General features: G+C 39.7%; 1 protein-coding gene across 1 annotated transcript; it reads left to right on the top strand.

The window, feature by feature from the left end:
• The first annotated feature begins 1,266 nt into the window (after positions 1-1,266).
• Positions 1,267-11,480, top strand: Gmnc (geminin coiled-coil domain containing). Its single transcript, XM_076548659.1, has 5 exons — positions 1,267-1,582; positions 3,241-3,415; positions 5,269-5,357; positions 6,212-6,328; positions 7,960-11,480. Exons 1-5 carry the CDS (start codon positions 1,580-1,582, stop codon positions 8,575-8,577), a joined length of 1,002 nt encoding a protein of 333 aa, XP_076404774.1. The 5' UTR covers positions 1,267-1,579; the 3' UTR covers positions 8,578-11,480.
• Positions 11,481-21,403: the final 9,923 nt, after the last annotated feature.

The following is a 21,403-nucleotide window of genomic DNA, read 5'->3' as shown; positions in this document are numbered from 1 at the left end:
CCTCTTTAAGTTTTTCTAAAATTATTAATAGCACTATTCGTGATACAAAATAACAGGCTTCCTCATAACATTTTCTTCATGTACATTATGTACTTTGCTCATATTTACATGCATTACCCTCTCTTGTCCCCTCCATCTATTGATCCTTTTCCTCTCACCAAAGAGTAAAACAGTACACTTTCTATTTTGCACACACACACACACACACACACACACACACACACACACACACACACACTTTAAATAGAGACTCTACATGCAAGAGAATATGTAAGCCATTTGTCCTTCTGAGAGGTTTATTTCACTTAGCATAATGATATCTGCAAATGACATAATGGCATTCTTTATAACCGAATAAGACTCCCTGGTTTACACATTTTCTTTATGTGTTTGTCTGTTGGTGGGTGGATTCCACTGCTTGTCTACTGTGCCTTATTCAGCAATAGACAGGGGTGTTCAGATGGCTCTGGCTGGGTGTCTTAGAGACCTCTGGGGATCTTCCCAGACTTGGTGGAGCTGGATTCCATTTGTTCACTGCTTTATATCCATTTAGGTGATGAGTGCGAGTGAGAAGTGGCTATTGAAAGTTTGTCTGAAGGAGGCTTCTCTTTCATCCCTAGATTGAACGTTATAGAGATACACGTGAGAATAAAATTAAAGATAAGGAAATACAATACTTTACCAACTATAGAAGATACCACTTTTCTTAATCGTAATATTTTTAATTTTATGTAATTGTGATATGCATCAGTCCAACTCAGAAAAAAACACTTTGGATTCCTAAATATGAACAGTAATTCATTGTTTGGACAAATTTTTTATGGAGTGCTTGTGTGCAGCCCATTGACCACAGTGCTGTGGAGTTAGATATGGCATGCATGTCTTGGAAAATGTGTATTCTAGGTTTGATAACATTTTGCCCTCACATTTAAACATTGCAAGAGCTGGGAGAAATAAGACCCATTGATAAAATAACATAAAGTCGCCCTTATTATTAAGTTGCCATCACTTGTTTTCCTGTGCCCAGGGCATGCAGGGAACACCACTCACACCAGGGTCTCTTGGATGGGCTTCTTTAGCGCTGCACAGAGACTAAGCTTTGGACTTCGGATGCCGCCGGGGGCTGGCTGGCCGCCCTGCCCAGCCCCGCCCTGCCGGCTGCTGGGCGCGTGGCACAGAGGGAGTGGGGCAGCTGAGTCCCCATCGCCAGCCGCCACCGCGCCAGGTATACCAGATAGGCTCAGTTCGCACAGGCACAGGCTTTGACTGGGCACAGCCCCAGCGACCTGGAGCCTCGGGTCCTTCCTTGGCGTCCCGCAGGTCTCGCGTCCCAGTGCGGGTGTCTCCGGAGCTCGAGTGGCTGTAGCTTAGGCTGGGCGGCTCCTGAGGCACCTGTTTGACAGCCTTGCACTAAATCAGAGAGCAAGCAACACCCGCCAGGAGCCCCACGCACGTCACTCGCAGCTCCAGCGGATTAGAACTCGCTTCCTTGCTCCTCTCTGCAGTCCCATTTCAAGCTAACTCTGGCTTTAAGAAAAAGCTGAGTGGGCCCAGTCTCTGCAGCGCTTTCTTCTGCAAGATGGTAAGTGAGGAGCTGGCCTTAGCTAGTCCCGCTGCCAGAACCCCGGGGGTCCTGGAAAGACAATAAACTGCATTTAGAATGTATTCTGCCTTGGGAGATGCCTTGGTACTTTCCAGTTAATATGGGCCATTTCTGCTGCCCCGCACCCCTTTATTATTTTCTGCTCCTTTTCCCTGCATATTTGCCGGCCAGCCCCACCCCTTCCCCCTCACCCTGCACAGACCTTCTTTCCTTCCACCTGTTCCTCTAGATTATGCACATATTTGCAAACACTTAGATTTGAAATCCTCAGGAGTGTTCGGGGTTTGTTTTCCTCTCAGGTGTCGATTGCTTAATAGCTTAGCTCTGATTCCAAGAATAACCTCAAAAAAAAAGAAGGAGTCTACAAACATACTTTTAGAATAAAGGAAAATAGCACTTGATAAACTTTTGGCTGAATTTCCTCAAGCAGCACTGCCCAAGCTGTTCTTGCCTCAAAGGGGTGCCTTTTCAATCCTTCACTCACTGGCAGCAGGGGCCTAGGGTGACTCAAGTCACTCAATAACTTTTGTTCTTTTATTCTTATGTCTCTCCTCCTCCTCCTCCTCTTCCTCCCCTTCCACTTCTTCCTCTTCTTCTCCACCCTCTTTCTTTACCCTACTCTCTGCCTTCTCGACATTATGTCCGAGAAAGTTCTCAATGCAGCCCCAGGCGTGGAGTGGCCAGAGGAGTTTGCCCAAACCTGGATTCTGCTGCGAGGGATGTTTTTGACTTGATTAAACATTGACACATAATTAAGAACGGGCTGCTGGACAGCTTAAGCTAGGAAGGAGGCAGACTGCCCGCCCCTGCTTGGACATTTGGAAAGGCCACATTTGAGATTTTGAGGAGTAAGTGGGGCGGGGCAAGAAGGTGTTCACTGAATCAGAACGCTGTGGAGAAAGGCATGCCAGGCAACTACCGGTGGGTGGCACGGTAACCTGGAAAGGGCATTGAGGGTTTATGATGGAGGGAACTAGAACCCTCCACCTTTATTCTTAGCTTTGAGTGCTTACTTGGATTGATGTCATGCTCCTGTGACTGGAGTTAGGGGCAAAATGTATGTCATCATCTCTGTATACATATATATGCATATACATGTTTATTCATTCTAGTGTAAGACACACATACTCACACACACACACACCTGATTCAGACTCCCAAATTGGTTCCTTGATATGATGCCATGTAGAAATGTTCATTTAACCCTTTGTAGTCTGTGATCTTTGTCTTTCAAGGTTTTTAGAAATGCAACCAAGATATCTACTACAGAGCAACAAGTAGTTCTTACATTTTTGAATCATGAAATCTAATTCTTTTTATTTAATATTTTAGGCAGTTTATCAGTTGAGCCAGGCACTACAATAGGAAATACTCCTCTGATGTTTACAAACCTGTCCCATTCAATACTAGTTATTTGGTGAAAGACTTTAGGAGAGTAGTGGATAATTCAAAGAACCTATCCCTTTTTAGTAATTATAATCACACCATTCAAATATGTATCTGGACCTGTAGTTATCGCTTTTATTGTTTGTTTGCTTTGCCACATACAATAATTTCTCTATGTTTCTCCCACTCTCTCCCCCCTCCTAATTGCCATCATGCCATCTCCCATACCCCCATCAAACTGAAATTCACAGAACACCATTCTGCCTTGCCAAGATCAGTATTTTGTAGGAGGCCAGAGTTATAATTGCCCGTATTCCACTACAACGTCAGAATCTAGTGTTGATGTTTCCAAGGAGACTTGGGTCTCTTTCTGGGCTGCTGGTCTCCTGGACAACGCTGAGACCCAACCAGCACCACAGACACAGGGTAAGTTTTACTCTTCTGCTTTGCCTGGATCTTTTCACAGCCCTGAGACTGTATGCATCAAGGACTGTGACTCTACAGAAAAAGTGATATTATAGAGAATTTAAGACTCCTGGATGTTTTAGCAGGAAAATTAGTTGTTCTGTACACATCAACTAGTACAAATAAAACCCTTCCTCTTTAATGCTTATTTCCTACATTTTGTAATTCTTGGAGATTGCCAACTCATGGAGTAACTTTGGGTCTGTTGCATAGTTTCATAGACAGCAGTCTAGAAGCACATTTCTGGAGTAAAAATATTTGGTGGAGCATTTATTTTGTAGTTTGGTGAGATCCATGTGACTTTAAGAGAAAGAAATTAAGAATGAGTAACAAAGTTTATTTTGTTGTACAAATTCTGTGAACAATACTTCAATACCTGGAAATAACCATTTCCCCCTTCACATATACATTTCAACTTTATTTATTTTTATTTTTATTTATTTAGTTTTTTTTTTTTCAAGACAGGGTTTCTCTGTGTAGCTTTGAGCCTTTCCTGGATCTCATGTTGGAGACCAGGCTGGCCTCGAACTCACAAAGATCTGCCTGGCTCTGCCTCCTGAGTGCTGGGATTAAAGGCGTGCTCCACCACAGCCTGGCTCACTTCAGCTTTAGAGAGATCTCCAAAGTTGGTGTAAACTATACTCAACACTATCACTGGCCTGAAGCTTAATGAATATTTTTACCCCATACTACAGGGATTTCTGCATTAATGCTGATTCCTGTAAAACTTTCAGGTACCGCAGAATTAAACACCTGTGCATCCATTCTGCTCCCCCAAGGTATTTCAGAGACTCTGGGGAGGGGTATGAAAAGATGCTGAAGCAAAAATCAAAATGAATGAACCATATGTCGTGGAGGAAGTTGTTCAGTTTTGCCTTTTTACTATAAGCAAAAGCAGGAGTGGAGTGTCTCAGGATGTGAACCCAAGTTTCATTTTTATTTTCTTACTCATCTTTCCAATTTAATACTAAGTGTTTCAACAACAACATTTTAAGTCGTGCAGGCATGTCAAATGTGAATGAAGCCAAGGTTGGAGAGGGAAAACTTGAGTACATTAGCATGCAGAAACAGTTTTCATTGATGGGGACAGCATGCTGTAAAATATGAAAAACAAACTTCTTTGAAAAAAACATTAAAATATACATATATAGACATTTGACATAGAGTAGGTATGGTATAGCAGTGAAATCACCGTAAAATTCTTCAGAGAAACAAGAAGCATATCACTAAGGTAAATGGGCATAAGGGTTGTGGATTTGACTCAGCCATGGAGTGCTTCAACAGCATGTACACAGTCCTAGTTTTAATGTCCAGCACTAATAAAGAAAGAAATACTGGAAAATGTTATCATACCATGATGTAATATTCTGAACAAATTCTGTCCTTCGCATTTCACCAGTGGGACGAGTGAGAGGAAAATGCAGCATCACAATATAGGATTTTATTATGGAGCCAAATGTAATACTATCAAATGCTAAAAACCAGAAAATAACCTTAACACTAGAAAATGGAAGTAGAATTGTAGGATTGTGCCTGGTGGAAAGGAAGGGCCAGTAAATATTTCCATGAAGTGCTGGTATGGAAGAGACAGCCTTTATTAACTTAACCAGTAAGAATGTACATCCACATTTTGACTTTGGCCACTTTTCTAGTGCATAAATATTTGCTTACTTCCTTCTTCTGAAATAGTTAAAAGTTTTGTTTTCCTGTGTGAAATAAAAGTAATTAAATCTGTTAAACTTTAGAAGGTCTTTGTGAGTATTTATCACACGGTTCTGAACACATTTATTCATCTGTTTTGTATTTTCACATAGAAGCATCCTGTGACTTAAATGTCCCTGTTCTGGACTCATGTTCCTGGGAAGAGGCTCAGCTCTCCTCCCAGCTCTACAGAAATAAGCAGGTATGGATAGGTAGCAAGAACATTGAGACCAGCCTCATTTCAGAAAGCCCACTCACCCCTGAGTCTCCCTTTATTTCATATTGCTTGTTAGTTTTAAACATTTTTTTCTTTTTTATAAATTCACACTAGCTCAGTGCCTGTTGTGACTCTGAAGAGATAAACGTCAAATGAACAAGCTCACAGAAACAAAGGCACTGAGAAAACTTATGAGTGACCTCTCAGTTAACCAAGTTCTTTTTCCTTGTCTGTGGAATATTTCTGCAGCCCTTCTCTGAGGGCTGCTGCAAAGGCCAAGGGATGAATACAGTAGTGTTTTAAACAATAAACGTAGCTCATCTTTGAGAGGAAGGATGAGGATAAGGGTTTCCCAAAGATCACTTCTTCCTCCGGGTCTCATTTGTGGTTGTTCCCAACTAGCAGTTTTATTTATTGGACACATAGTCTGACCTACCTTGAGGCTGGGAACTGCCAGGTCATATTTTCTATTTTTATTTTCATAAATGTGCAAGGAAGGAGTCCAGCCAAGCCTTCTAACCATCTTTCCTATATTTAAACAGTTCCGTGAGGCTCACTTTCCTCCCTCCCCACCTGACTCCCTGTGGTTACAATTTTGAAAGTCATCTGATCTCTTCAAACACTTTGTAATGAATGGGCTATGCAGGGCGCAAACTGAACAGTCAGGGGGTAGGGAGTGTAGATGTGATTTAAGACTCAGAGGACCAGGGCTCTTTGAAAGTATGTTCAGAAAACAAACAAGAATAATCAAGTTTAAGAAGGTTGGGGAGCAGTGCGTTGTTATTGGGTTACAAAGCCAATAGAGGGGAGCACCCTTTACTATTGTACGCTTCTTGCAGCTCCAGGACACTCTAGTACAGAAGGAGGAAGAACTTGCTAGGCTACATGAAGAGAATAATCACCTCAGACAATACCTGAATTCTACTTTGGTTAAATGTCTGGAAGGAAAGGCCAAGGTATGTAATTATCTGTTTTCTAAGTGCAAGGCAGTAACTTGACAGAGGAAACCACTGCTGACACCCCATGATTAAATACACTAAGTTTACTGAACAAGATGTCTTCATGGGAGTTAGTGGGATGGATAATTTTCCTTAAGGAAATATATAACTTCAACAGGATTTTTATATACCATTTCTCGCAAGTTTCTAGTTTCAGATTTTTAGCTCAACATCACAGAGGGAATTAAGGACAGAAGTTAATCAGAGGAATTGCTAAGACTACTGGGGTTCATAAAGAGTGGAATATTGGAGTAGAAATCAAGTGTAAAAAATATCAGTAATTCTAATGATGTGTTAGATGTTAGCTAAAGTTCTTCCTCGGGGCCTTTGCTATCGTAATTGATAAATGGATGGGCCAAGAGCCTTGGTAAGAACCTCTTTGGGGGCTGTGGGGATGGCTAAGTAAGTACAGTGCTTTATATGCATCCATTAAGAACTGAGTGTGGATCCTGAGGTGTTCACAATAAGCCAGGCATAGCAGCACTCATCTCTGCAATCCCAGCAGATAACAGGGAAAGCAGAAACAAGTAGATCCTTGCATCCCACCGGCCACACAGCATAAGGAGATCAGTGAGAGACCTTTCCTGAAAATATAAGGTGGAGAGAGGGGGGGGAGAGATCTAAATCTGAAATACCTGGGTTCCAGGTGTCTCCCCTGGTGATTACAGATATGCAAGCGCTCTTTCCCCTGCCCTTTTAAGTGAACCCAACAATCAATAGCTCACTTGTAACCTTTTGTTCTTCCTTTCTTTGATTTTTCACATTTCAGTTTGCATTTTCCATCATTCTCATTACTATGTCTAACATCAGTTTTATCTTATTTCTGGACAAAATATGGCATTATTTGATGTAAATTTGATGCTACCTCCTGCTTTTGAGTTCAGAGAGAGTCATTAAATTTGACTACTTTGCAATCCAGTTAGCTTTGACCAATGAAAACACATCCTTATAGTTATTAGCCTGGGATCTTAACATCAGATATCAATCCATAAAAGATCATTGAGTGATATTGAGAACTTTTAATTATGTTGATATTGGTTTTCTAAATTTAGAATAATATAATACATGATATGGGAGTGTTTTGAAAGTTAGTATCATAAACACAGGAGGTAGTGAATAGTATTGAAATCAGACATTCTGTCTAGATTCAGATATATAAGGTTTAAATCTAGACTAAGAAGCACTCAGTTGATCACTAATATGGTTGTGTTTTTATTTATTAATCATTTTAAGAGCATCTACATCCAATGAGAAAAACATATAAGCAATTGTTTATAAATTAGGGTCCCACTTATTTACTTATAAGTAAGTTTAGTAAGTGGCAGCTGCTATTGGCATCAGTGTTTATTTCTCTTAGTTGAAATCTTATAGATGTCTTCAGTTTCCTTTAATTTGTAAAAACTTAATAAAGAGCATGAATCAAAGTAACAACTTATTAAGGATGTTTATTCAACCAACAGTAGTAGCTAATTGATTAGTTTTGCTTCTGTGGGGACACACAAGACATTTAGCTGTTTTTTTTTTTCCTAAGCAATTGGGTGAACAGTAACTATCCAAAGAAATACAATTTTCAAATATTGCTTTTACAGAAATTGCTGTCATCAGATGAGTTTTCCAAAGTGTGTGGAAAACTCAGAAAAGAGAAGAGGAAACCCAAAGAACACAGACATCCACCTGCTGAGATACCCCAGTCCAAAACTGCCAAGAGAAACCTCTCCACAGAGTTTTCTAACTGTGAAGAACAACCTGGGCCCTGTGTGGACCCTTGGGTTCTTCAAACCCTTGGGTTGAAAGACCTAAACACCATTGATGACACCCTACCAGCTAACTACAGTGCCTTTGCCTCTCATTCCAGAACAGTACCCAGTACATCCTCCCAATTTCTACATGATGCAGTTGGCTATGCAACTGTTCCTAGAGATCTACGCCTTGACTATGGAGGGGACAGAACACATGCCTCCCATGTCACTGCCATCCACCAGGAAGACTGCCACTGTTTTCCTACTTTTTCCAACCCTCCAGGAGGGGTACAAACTCTTCCTTACCACAGTGTAGACGTGTCACCCAACAAGACAGAGGTGGCCTTCTCCACATCTCTGAGCCCTCACTGCAATGTGAAAACTCACTCTTTCCATCAGGGACAAGCCTTTGTGCGTCGAGATGAGGAGGGTGGCTGGAAGTTTACCTGGGTCCCTAAGCAGCCCTAGTGACCCCTCTTCTACCACAGAGTACTGCCAGGTCCTCTGTTTACAAAGACGTCTTTCACACGGACTTGACCACCCAGAACACAGCAGCTGCCTGCCTCCTGCCACTGCCAGTGTTCCTTTTGGTGACACACTCCAATCTGTAGGGCATGGTTGTCATGACAAAATACTGATAGGCATCTGCTCTTCTTTAACTCATGTTTGACTCATTTACATGTCCATCCCTGCAGTTGACTTTCTCCCTTTGCCCGACACCTGGAAATGTATTTTCTAATCACATGTGTTTTTCAAGACCAGAAAGTGCTTTTCCAGTTATGGCCAGTTTAACAGCATATCCTTTTTGATCAAATGGTCTAAATGTTGCTTCTATGACTCCTCTGCTTGTCTTTATTTCTGAAAACTGCTTTTAGAATGAGCACTGTTTCTACTTCACATACTTACCCCTAAATATTCGCAGACTAGGGGTGTGCCCATTGGCACTAGTGAAGACATACTACCAATGCAAGTAACATTATGCCCAGGAAAGATCAAACAATAGTGTTTCATGCGATGTCGTCTAAGTGTCTTTTCAACAATGCTAACCTCACTGATAAGCAATACCAATGACATACTGTAGCAGTCAAAAGAATTACTGCTACTTTAAAGTACCATGTGGTATAAGTATCTCAATTGTCACCTGGCATTTTTTTTTTTATCAGTATGGTTTGTTCAAACTTTTTTTGAAGGACTTAATTTAAAAGTGTGTGTGTGTGGGGGAAGATTCCTTAACTACACAGACCCTGACAACCCTGTCATTGGAAGAGGAGTCTAGCTTGCCTTTGCCATTGCCTTATCCTTGTTTATCCTTCATTCAGCAATTCCCTCAAAAATATTTATAGGATACTTAGTATCCATGTTGGACAAGGCACTGTGACATGTCATGAGTCCTAGACCCCTGCACAGGTTAACCTTGAAAAAGCTACTTCATTTGTGTGAAGGTTTAGTTTCCCTGTCTCTAGAATATACAAGTTAGATTAGGCAATCACTAACATTCTGAGTTGAGTGTGAGTTCTATCAGCTTTAGTCCAAGATGACATCCAAGCCTATTCTTCCCTTTAATTTTGATAAGTGATGCAGATATTATATAGGGTGAACCTTACTTACATACAATCAAAACAAGGATGATAACTATAAGCAATATATATTTACCATTACAAATTCTGTTCTGATCACAATATTCTTCAGTGTAAGCCACTTTTGCATGGGAGAGTCATTTGCATCTACCAATAGAGACATGCTAATTTTCAAACTATGCCTAGCTTAAATGCAAATACCCTCATCACAGATTTATCCCTTTCTAGATTAAAGAAATGTTCACAAGAGTTTATTTCCTTTCCACCCTGTTCTTCTCAGAATTAAGCACATATCATGGACATCCACCTGTGCTGTCTGCACATGGCCCCTTGCTATTTCTCGCTCTCTCTCCATTTCATCTCAGTCACTCACTTCACAGAATTTCTGTCTCAAATGTGTATTGTTTGGAATTCTTTGTAACACAGATATTCCTTTGGTTTTTGTTCTTTGTTCTCTGATTTAGTTTGATCATCAAATCAAAGAATCTATGCTATAATCTTTATTGCTAATCAGTTTTACTTATTATCCATGAAGGAGCTAATAGTATTCGCTAGAGTGTTTTTATAACTTATGGAGCCATAGAACTTTTGACAGCTTTCTTTTCAAAGGACTGCCTTTCACTTTCTAGTATTCATGTGAAAGCTGTGGTGGGTGACATCAATCTCATTACAGGATAGCAAACTGAGCATTAGAATTGATTGTATGTTACTCCGCTAGGAATTGAGTAAACAATGCAATTATTTTGAAAGTCAAATAAACAGAAAAACAAAATTAGCTACCAGGTATTTATGCTGCATTGTTTCAGTGCTGTATCATGTGATGCACACCATGAGGAAATGCCCAAGTTCAGCACAGTGCATTTGGTGTACAAAGAACAGCCACATACATATCACAGCTTTTGAGACTGTTTCAAAGCAACTTGGTCTCAGCCTGGTTTATGGAAATTACATTCCATTTATAACTCATTTTGACTTATACTGTGAAAAGCAGTATCTGAGGAATTAGCGTATATTTTTGCAATCATGTGTTGAAATTGCTGATCTATTTTGAGTTAGATAAAGAATATCATTTTGTTGATATTTAAGAAATTTGAAATTTCATTATTTGAGTGCATGTTCTGACTTCTATGGCTTGGTCTTTTCTCTCCAGGGAACCAGTTAATATTCTACAAGATAAAGTGACAAACAAAAGCTCTGTCCTTTTTTGAATGTGATGAGAACTTTCATATGATGCAAATGATTTGCAACAACAGATTTTTCTCCTGCTAAGTTGTGACTATATTTCTCTTTATTTGCACTAATTTTAGAGTACATTTATAGCTGGATTAGTATCATTGTTATTTAGGGTTACTGGCTGTCTCCTTTTTCCAGGTAATAAATGAGGCTTTTGAATAATCTATGGCCTAAAGAATCAAATGCCTTATGGATACAGAAGTCTTGTACCTAACCTCATATGAGAATTTGTATCTAATGTTGATTGTTAATTATATTCTGAATTTCTCTCTCTTTAATAATAATATATTAACTATTTGAAAATTGCATACAATGTATTTTAATAATATTCACCAACACCCCCAATTCCTTCTAGATTCACCCTATCTACCCTCAACTCCCTACCCACCCAACTTCTTTGTTTGTGGTTATTTATGAATAAACCTAATAGGTGTAGTTCTTAAACTACAAATATATGGCATAGTTATGTTTTTAAATATGTTTTATGTCTACATTTTGTTAGATGAACATAAGCATCTAGTTTTAGTTCTTATACAGAATATCTACAAATGTCAAGCACAATTTACCACTTGCATTTTAAATGCTATGATTTATTTATGATTGGAACTCTTTATAATTATATAAGTCAATTTCATAATGAATCTCTGACTAATAAATGACATAATTTATTTTATTGTCCTTTGGCTCTTATTTCAGAAATAATTTCCAGTGAATGGAGTAATGCACTAAGAAAGAGGTTTTGTACCTATTTCTGCTATGAATTTTACATCATTAAATATTTTTTCATTTCCAATTCAGTTTTTAAAAAGTACAGTTAACAATTTGGAGAAATTGTTCAGTAGATATAACCCATGACAGTCTCCAGTGAGGATACAAAAAATGTGTCTTGAAACTAAAGTATCTGTAAATAGAAGGCAAAACCTGAGAGTCTTTGATCAAAGCAGCTGGCTCTGGAGAAGAGAGAACTCTCTGTTCTAGTGTGATGTAATCTGAGTTCAAGGCGTGGTGACAGGAATCTGGTTTGGGATCTCAAGAGAAGCTGTGATTGGGAGCAGATTCCTAAATGGTGACAAAGAGGTGGGTACACAAACTCTACAGAAAATAGAGTACAACAAGGTCTGTGGACTTAAGTGGCAAGCTGTGTCTCATAAAACCCTTTCCAATCTTCTCCCTCTTCTCAGGGAAACAAGATGGCCTTGGCAATGCCAAGGGGGAAGATCAGCAGTTCAGACTACCTGCACATGGAGACTGAGCAGTTTCCCCAAGTCTGTGATCTATTCTAGACCATAATTCACAAGGAATAAATTAATTATCATATCTCTGTATAATATCTACAGAGAATAACAGAGAATCTTTCTCAGTGTCAGGATTTTGTTTTTGTGCAGTGCCATTTGATTTTTATTTTGTCTTGGAGAAAATTATGACTGAATCTTTTTCTAAATGGTACTTGAATATGAATATAGTCAATGCAGTTAGTGTAGGTGTGTAAAGAAACATGAAATTTGCAGGTAAAAAAGTGGAACTAGAAAATATTATACTGAATGTAGTAATCTATACCCCAAATACAAATACTGCATGTTCTCTCTCATCATTTAGTCAATAGCTCCAAATCTTCAGATGTAAGCATATAACCTAGAGTAACTGTATAAATCAGGAAATAAATGGTGTAAGGCTGGGGAGTGCTTGATATGGAAATAGCAGGATACAAATGATACGAAGGGGGAAATGGGAAAAACAGTAAGGGCTTAGCAACACTAAACAGACTGAGCAGGTCATATTTATATACCTATGCATTGATACATGTATGGAATAACAACAAAGAAAAGAGACATAAATTGGAAAGAGATCAGGGGTCGAAGCACACAGAAGGGGGGAGTGATGAAATGAAAGGGAAAACTGATGTAAATATGTATATGTAAAAAATGAGAAAACTTAGGTCTGTAATATGACAGGCCCATAGGGTTAAGGAAAGTGCTCAAACCAGTTGCCAAGGCATGCATACTTCCTTATGAGCCAACCTGGAGTTTGTCTGAGGGTTTAGCAACAGGCACTGTCAAAGTTCCTGATCACAGCTAATGAGGGACAACCACGCAATGCTACCAGATTGTCACACAGCCTGGGTGCTGGGAGTGGGGTATATAAGGCCTTCTCCATTATTGAGTAAAGGAGTCTGCTGTTTGCCTTCCACTGACACCCAGGTGTTTGTGTCATTGAGGGGGTACCTTCTCACCCCTCCCCCAAGGGAGCTGCTAGGATCCAGCAGTATAGGCCCAGCATGAGAACTAACTGAGGTCCAAGAAAATATTCTTTTTGCTGTCACACATAATGCTCATTCTGTGGAAGCCAAATGAATGTATGGCACCATGGCTACTGCAGAATTCATCAAGCCTTTTATGCAGAGGTACTGGAGGTAGAGAGAGCTCTTAATCCTTTATTTTACTGTTATCACTGGTCTCCAATTGGAGACTCAAAAATCTCACCATGTACAACAGAGACCTAATTCATCCTGTACCAATCTTAAAGAGAACTGTAAAAACTAACTCACTTCACAAACTTAGTATGGAGAGAGAATGGTGGCAAAAAATCAGGAAGTGAATTATCATTGAATATACTAATAGGCCTCTTCAATGAAAAGGCAGATAAATTAGGAGGAAAATTAATTTATTTCCCAATTACTTTTGCTCATATTAAAACTTAAAGTAGAAATGTACAAACATTTTGCATGAAAGTCTATTGGGTGATGGGGACGGGGTTCACTAAGTGGATAAAATACTCGCATCACAAGCACAGGAATTCACATTCAGATGGGTTGGCTAGCTAGAGTAGGTGGAATCTGAGCTGTCTGGGTTCAGGAAGGGATACTTCCCAACAAATGCAGTGGACAACAATGGACAAAGACACCTCATAACATCTGGGTCTCTCCACAGACATACAAATACATGTCTGCCCACATACATGCAAATATTTACGCATTTATGACAACACCACACACACACACACACACACACACACACACACACACACACACACACACAGGGAAGGCTTTCAGGAAATAGAGTTCAGATTTGTTGAGGTATTGGCATTATTCTCCTTTATGGGAATCATTTTAGATAATCCTGGAGGGCTACTAAGACAATGGGTGAGAACACATGCAGTGAAGAATTCATGCATTCTAACACCCTGTGAGCTTTTTGCTTATTCCCTTTGGAGATGGAGGATTAAAATCTCCTTTTACAGGTACACAATAGATAGAGTTGTCTTTGTCTTCATCTCTATGCCAGACTGATCATTTGAAATAAAAAGTCACAGAAAGGGTGTTTCAAGGTAATTTCCCATTTCAATAGAGTCCTTAAATTGATGTCCCGCTGGGTTGAGGCCTCAGTATCTCAGGAGCCTCCAGAGGGAATGGTCCCTCAGGATCCTCCTTTGCAGGGAAGCTGACAGCAGGAACAGCTCTTTAATGAGGATGCTGCCAAGTCAAAACCTCTCCTTACAATCAGGCAAAAGGCCAAAACACACCCCCCTTTCAGGTTGGCCTCTTGAGATTGGCTACCTTATGGAGGCTACAGAAACACCTTCCTTCCATCCCTAGCTAGCAGGATGTGTTTCCAGGTGAAATCTGGAAGTGGCACCTGCACAGATACCCGTCTGGGCCCACCTGCCCGGAGAGCTCTGTGAACGCCAACACCACAGCCTGACTCCATTGGGAGTTAGAACACCATCTTGCCAGAGACTGTCTTTTCTCCTCTGGTGTGTAAGGACCATGGCTAGCCCTGCTTGGCCCCCTTACTGTGCACACTGAACATTTGTATCATCATTTAGCCAATAGACTTTTGAAATGATAGAAGCTGAATTGAGTTTGTTGTGAGTCATCTCATTAGCAACAATGAAGACAAAATGGTCTGGGTTCTAAACTAGCCCAGTGGTGAATTGAAGAAGCATTGATTTCCTCTTCAGGGCATTTGGACACAAACTTCGGAAAAAACAGCTTAACATCTGCAGCCATTCTGGGGATATGTTTATGTCAGCAAATCAAAACACAACATGTTCAAATATCCATTCCTTTTACAGCCACAATGCATTGAACAGAGAAATGATATAGCAGTTAAAAATATGTGACCCCTCTGCTCACAGTGTGGCCTTAAGAATGAACTCCCCTTCTCAATGTCAGGGTTTAGGCCTGAAAGTAGTGTTACTTTTTTTTTTAAGGATGATGTACACTTTTTCAGATTCTATTATTTATTCTTAACTATCACACGGAGTTCAAAATATTCCTTTTTAAATTCTCAAAGGAAAAAAACCTTTGTACATTCTAAAACATCATTTTAAATATGTAAACCACCTATATACCTTTATGAATTAATTCTGTATATGCTCCTTTTAAGATATAACTTGGTCTTCTAGGGACTACGGTACATGTCCTATATGTTGTTGAATAGAGGAAAAGCAGGGATGGATTTGCTAAAAGCATGATATTATGGAGATTCAGGGGATGCAAAGCTTTGCTGACAAGGAATGCAGGCACCTTTTGGAAGGATAGAAGAAGACAGTAGTGTAAGGTGTAAGACCTCTCAGGAATGGGAACCAGCGTAAGTGGTTACACCCTTTTATATAAGGATGTATATGTCCCTAGAATACAGTGCAAGTTTCTCTGTAAATAGAATTTCTGTCTATAACAGAAGCCTAACAAGGTGCAATGAAGCCAAAAGAGCAAGGGGATGACTGAGATGTGCTGTTTGTATTGCTACAAATGGAGCATTGCTTTTCATGTCTGTTTGCACCAGCTTTAGAACAATGACTGGTGAGTCTAACTTTGCTCTATTTTCTTTCAAAATACTCTGACTTTCTTAAGATTAAATCAAACATCCCTCAAGAAAAAAAACTGAGATAGTTTTCAAACTCCTCAGTTTAGTGTTTTAACAATAATATTTTTTTAAAAAAAACTTGCATGTACTGAGCATGTAGCATGAACACTAAGAAGAGCATATAATAGTTACCATCATCTGTCTGAGAAGAAAGCACTGTAAGCCAGGATATAAATCTATAATACATGAGAACTACTACCGTTTGGGTTTTAGCCACATAAAAGACTTCTGCAGCTAGTGACGCCACCCTGAGGAAGGCAGCTATGTACAATACATCGAAGTACTTGTTACGTTGTGTTTGCTGTGTTCTTATGTATTGAAATAATACTCAGGAAATTTCTGGTGGGTATGGAAAATCTAACCTGCTGATTTGGAAGTTTAATAAAATTACTTCAATAAGCAGAACTAATATTTTTATGTGCATTGGTGTTTTCCCTGCATGCATGTCTGGGTGAGTGTGCTGGATCCCCTGGAACTGGAGTTACAGACAGTTGAGAGCTGCCACGTAGGTTCTGGGAAACAAAGCCTGGTTATCTGGAAGAGCAGCCAGTGCTCTTAGCCAGTGAGCCATCTCTCAACCCCCTAGAACAAATATTTTAATTGTCTTATTAAAAATTTGTGGAGGTTGGGTATTCTGATTCTGTCAATTGATAACTATTGTGAATTTTGAGTTATGATTGGCTAACTTTTATAAATTATCCGTATCAATTTCTCATTATAAGTATAATTCAAATTCATTTTATTCATGAATCATATTTTATGGAATAACTTATAAAATGGGAATCTTAATAGGCAGTGACTTCCCTAATTATGTATATTCAGACTTACATAACATGTATGAATGCTATAGATTAGTTTCTGTGCCTTTAGCCTTGGTTCCTGATGTTTTTCTCATTGTCACACAAAGTCTTTTGCTTCTCTTCTAGCAAGGGATTCAGGCTGTCATAAAATTGTTCTTACGAAATGTTGATGAATATTTTTAGCTTGATGAAATCATCTTCCAATCACAGTCTTAGAAGGGATGCTATAATGTGTCTTTTGCTATATGTAGATGAACTTATAAACTTTGTATATTGAATTTTACTTATACATAAATAAATTAGAAGGCATGTATTAAAACAATGAAAACTAGTAGTTGCATTATATATGAAAGTAACAATTTATATCTGAGCAAATCATAAAAGGTAACTGGGCAAACAATATAGTATCTGGCAGTAGAGAGCAGTAGAAAAAAGTTAGGGCAGCATCTCCCCTCTCACATATATTTTTGCTAATATTAAAACCAAAATAGCAGCAGAAAATGCGAACACATTTTTAAGCAGTAATGAGCACAGGTCTGGGTGATGATCACGTGGTTGATTTCCATCCTCCCAAATTGACAAATGAGTAAATGGTGTCCTGGGAGGAGATAAAGGCCGTGTGACTGAGTTAAATGTTTGGGCAACAAATATTCACATCATTTTATTTTTTGATTGGACGGTGATATTTAAACCCTGGAAGTCAGCAGAGCCTGATACCTATTTTCTTAGCTCATATCTCTTCATGTGTCCTCTTAATTCTTAAACTATTTTTGATTAAAATAATTTATCTCACAATTTCAAGACTTTTATATTTTTAATTGAAAAATTACTTTTCATGTAGGCAAAAATTTAAGAACGATGAGGTAGGAAACCGACTTTCAAGAAATCTGGAGAGAAGCTCTTTTTATAAACTATTGCAGCAAAATGTAATCATGCACTACAAATTATGTAAACTAGAAACAGCTAGTGTTTATAATATGTGATCTTCAAAACCTCAGGCTGGGGAAGTTAGTTCAGTGGGCCAAAGAACTTGTGCCAAAAGCCTGATGACCTGAGTTCAGATCCCTGGAATCTACATAAAAACTGGGCAGGTTAGTACATGTCTGTAATCCTAGTGTTACTCCATTAGAACGAAGACAGAGCAGGGAGAATCCTCTGAAAACTTGCAGGGCAGCTTGGACACAAGTTCAGTGGCCTCAAAGTGGCATGTGAAGACCAAAACCCGAGGTTGACCTGTGACTTCTACAGCCTGTGATTTCCACAGAATGTGTTAAGGCATGTGTGTTCGTTCCTTCATACACTAACACACACACACACACACACACACACCACTACCAGCACTACCTCCCCCACACACAATTACATTTTATAAGCCATGTATGTATGTGTTTGTGCAATTTTGTGGGGATGCAAACGAGACACAATATTTTGAAAGAGGGATTCAAGCTCACTTTGTTGTGAATGGGCACACAGTTTTCCCCAGAATCTCAGGAGGAAGCTAGGAGAAAATGTTTGTCCTTCCTGGCTTTGCTCCAGTCTTCCCCGGATGCTGCCATTTGTCAAGACTTTAACCAAAGTAGAGGCAACACATGTCTGGCAAGGGCAGTTCTCACTTATTCTTCTCCAGGTTTTGTATTGTCCAGTCCTACAGCCTATGGAGGGAATGTTTTCTCTTCCTCAAGTGTGACTGTATTAGTCTCTTCCCGAAACATTGTTTTCAATGTCAAATCTGAATTTTAGCTAGCTTTTAGTTCAGTATGAGTTACCTGAAATGCTTACAACTGGAAGTGTTACATATTTAAGAACTTGTTCTAGATGTGGGAATATTTGCAATACAACAATGCAACATTTTGGGAATGGGTTCTGAATGGAAGAATAAAATTTATTTATGATATATATATATACATATACATATACATATATATATATCTTACAGTACAGTATGAAGATAATCTCACAATACCTCTGATGTACTTGTTTTGACTCAGCCTATTGCATGAAGTCAGGAATTTTGCACCTGCAGTATTGTGACTGTATTTGGAGAGTTCTAGATTTGGGGGCATTTTGGATTTCAAACTTTTGGATTACTGTTCCTCAACCAGGACTTACCATAGTTACAATTCCCTAACCCAGCCGATGAAGACAGACAGCACAGCTTGTATAGAGACAAGGAATTTATCAAGACATGAAAAAATGTCATTATATAAGATAATAATTCTTATTATATGGAAGTTCTTTCAAATATAAAAAACTGTGAGCATCCTGTGACAACAATTCCTGCTGCAAGTTCTTAAAATAGGTCCATACCTTGGTGCTTGTAATAACCAACACTCTGGGGAATGTTTATGTGTTAGATCTATAAATATTAAAACCTCAACTTTATTTTCATTATGTATATATGTATGTATGTATATACATATACATACATAGATTCATATATGTATGTATGCCCAAGTATAGGTATGTACATGGCATGCATGTAGGTAAGCATAGAGACCACCCAGTACAGGTGCTGGAACTAAATTAGGGACCTCTACAAAAGTAGCAAGTGCTGTTAATTACTGAGCTACCTCGCTGTTCCCCTAAACACCCAGTGTTACAAATGCCTGTTAAAGTAGCATTTACATTATGTCTAGACTCTACCCAAATTTAACATAATAAATTGAAAAGTTCCTTCTGAAAGTTTATTTCAGCTAAAAGTGGATGGATTACACTTTCTACTTCACAGATCTGTTGCTTTAAGCAGGCTACCTCACAGCTTTAAAATTTAATCTCATTTTCAGAAATTTAATAAATATTCCAAATATTATTAAAGTACCTAACAAAGATTTTAAGGTAACAATCAATTGGTCTATATAGAAGCATTTATAATTGCTCCTAACATATAATTAGCCTGAAAGAGTATTATCGTCCACACTATTGTTGTCTGTGAAGAAATAACATCAATGGAAGAGATTTATTTGTTCTGGATTGTTTTGTGTCAACTTGATACAAGCTACAGTCATCTTAGAGGGAGGAATTTCAATTGAGAAAATGCCTCCTGAAGATTGGACTGTAGGCAGACAAGCCTGTAGGGCATTTTCTTAATCAGTGATCTGTGGGGGAGGGCCCAGCATACTTTGAGTGGGGACACCCTATGTTGGTGGTTTTGGGTTCTATAAAAAAAACAAGTTGAGGAAGCTAGGAGGAATCAGCCAGTAGGCAGCACCCCTCAATGGCCTCAGCTCCTATCTCCAGGTTCCTGCCCTGTTTGAGTTCCTGTCCTGACTTTCTTCAGTGATGAATTCTGATGTGGAAGCATAAACCAAATAAACCCTTACCTTCCTGTTTCACCATGGTGCTTCACCAGAGCAATGATAACACTAAGATAACATGGAATATTGAAAGATGCCATGAGAAGCACAAGAAACTTCCAAAACTATTTAGTGCACCTGAGTACAACTGCCCTTAGAAACACAAACAGCAGACACGCAGCTTAGTAAGGGACAGAGACTGTGAATGAGAAGGTGTCATTCAAGAGGCAATGATGCTCCCCGTGGTATCATCATTTCATTTTTACTTAGACGTTTTCCCTGAGCTGTCACTACTTGTGACAAAAGGTTTATTCCCTACATAGATCTATGCTCTAGATAAGACTTGGTCTTAGTATTAAGAGAGGATGTTAACAATTTATCTTCTTCTTTCCTTTTTTTTTATTCTCTCATATATTGCATCTTGACTGCAGTTTCCCCTCTCTCTCCCCCCACCCCACCCCCAGTTTCTTTCCTCCCTCACTTTCCCTTTCCCCCAGATACACCACCCCCTCTGCCTTCCCTCAGGAAAGAGCAGGCCTCTGGGGAAAATCAACCAAACACTGCATAACAAACTACAATAAGAACAGGCACACACCACCACATCAAGACTGGATGAAGCAACCCAGGAGGAGGAAAAGGGTCCTATAAGAAGGCAAAAGAGGTAGAGACAGACCCTGTTCCTGCTTTCAGAAGTCTCACAAGAAGACGAAGCTATTCAGACATAACATATATGCAGGGGACCTAAATCAGACCCCTGCAGGCTCTCTGATTTCTGTGAGCCCCTATGAGTCCTGATCAGTTGATCCTGTGGGCTGTGCTCTCCTGGTGTCCCTGACCCCTCTGATACCTCCAGTCCCTCCTCCTCCTCAGCAGGAATCCCCATTTCCACCTATTGTTTGGCTGTGGGATTCTGCCTCTGCTCCCATCAGATGGCTGGTCAGTTGATTCTGTGGGCCCTGTTACTGTGATGTCCCTGACTCCTTTGGTTCTTCTTTTCCTTCCTCCCCCTCCTCCACAAATTTCCACCTAATGAGCTCCACATAATATTCGGCTGTAGGATTCTGCATCTATTCCCATCAGTTGCTGGATGAAGTCTTTCTGGTCGCTTTGATGACACCTCTGCTAGGCTCTGAACCCAGAGCACTCTACAGGCACAACAAACTGTTGGTTGAAGGTTTTGTCTGGCTTGGTGTCCCAGTCCCTCCACTTGAGGCCTTGCCTGGCTACCAATGATGGCCAGTTCAGATTCTACATCCTCCTTTAGGGTCCCTCTCCTAGATTCCATGAGTTTCCATTGCACTAGGTTTTCACTTTACCTCTTTTTTTTTTTTTTTTTTGGTTTTTCGAGACAGGGTTTCTCTGTGTAGCTTTGCGCCTTTCCTGGAGCTCACTTGGTAGCCCAGGCTGGCCTCGAACTCACAGAGATCCGCCTGCCTCCGCCTCCCGAGTGCTGGGATTAAAGGCGTGTGCCACCAACGCCTGGCTTCACTTTACCTCTTAATTGTCCCCATTCTAGCCATTTCTCC

The sequence above is a fragment of the Peromyscus maniculatus genome, chromosome 12 (assembly GCF_049852395.1).
Source record: "Peromyscus maniculatus bairdii isolate BWxNUB_F1_BW_parent chromosome 12, HU_Pman_BW_mat_3.1, whole genome shotgun sequence".
NCBI lineage: Eukaryota > Metazoa > Chordata > Mammalia > Rodentia > Cricetidae > Peromyscus > Peromyscus maniculatus.
This window is presented reverse-complemented; position numbering and strand designations above follow the sequence as displayed.

What these genes read in the sequence shown, in the direction of transcription:
- Gmnc (XM_076548659.1), top strand. An exon ending in ACCAGCACCACAGACACAGG is followed by an intron (nt 3,416 to 5,268) that starts GTAAGTTTTACT and finishes ATTTTCACATAG; the next exon opens with AAGCATCCTGTGACTTAAAT. An exon ending in GTCTGGAAGGAAAGGCCAAG is followed by an intron (nt 6,329 to 7,959) that starts GTATGTAATTAT and finishes TTGCTTTTACAG; the next exon opens with AAATTGCTGTCATCAGATGA.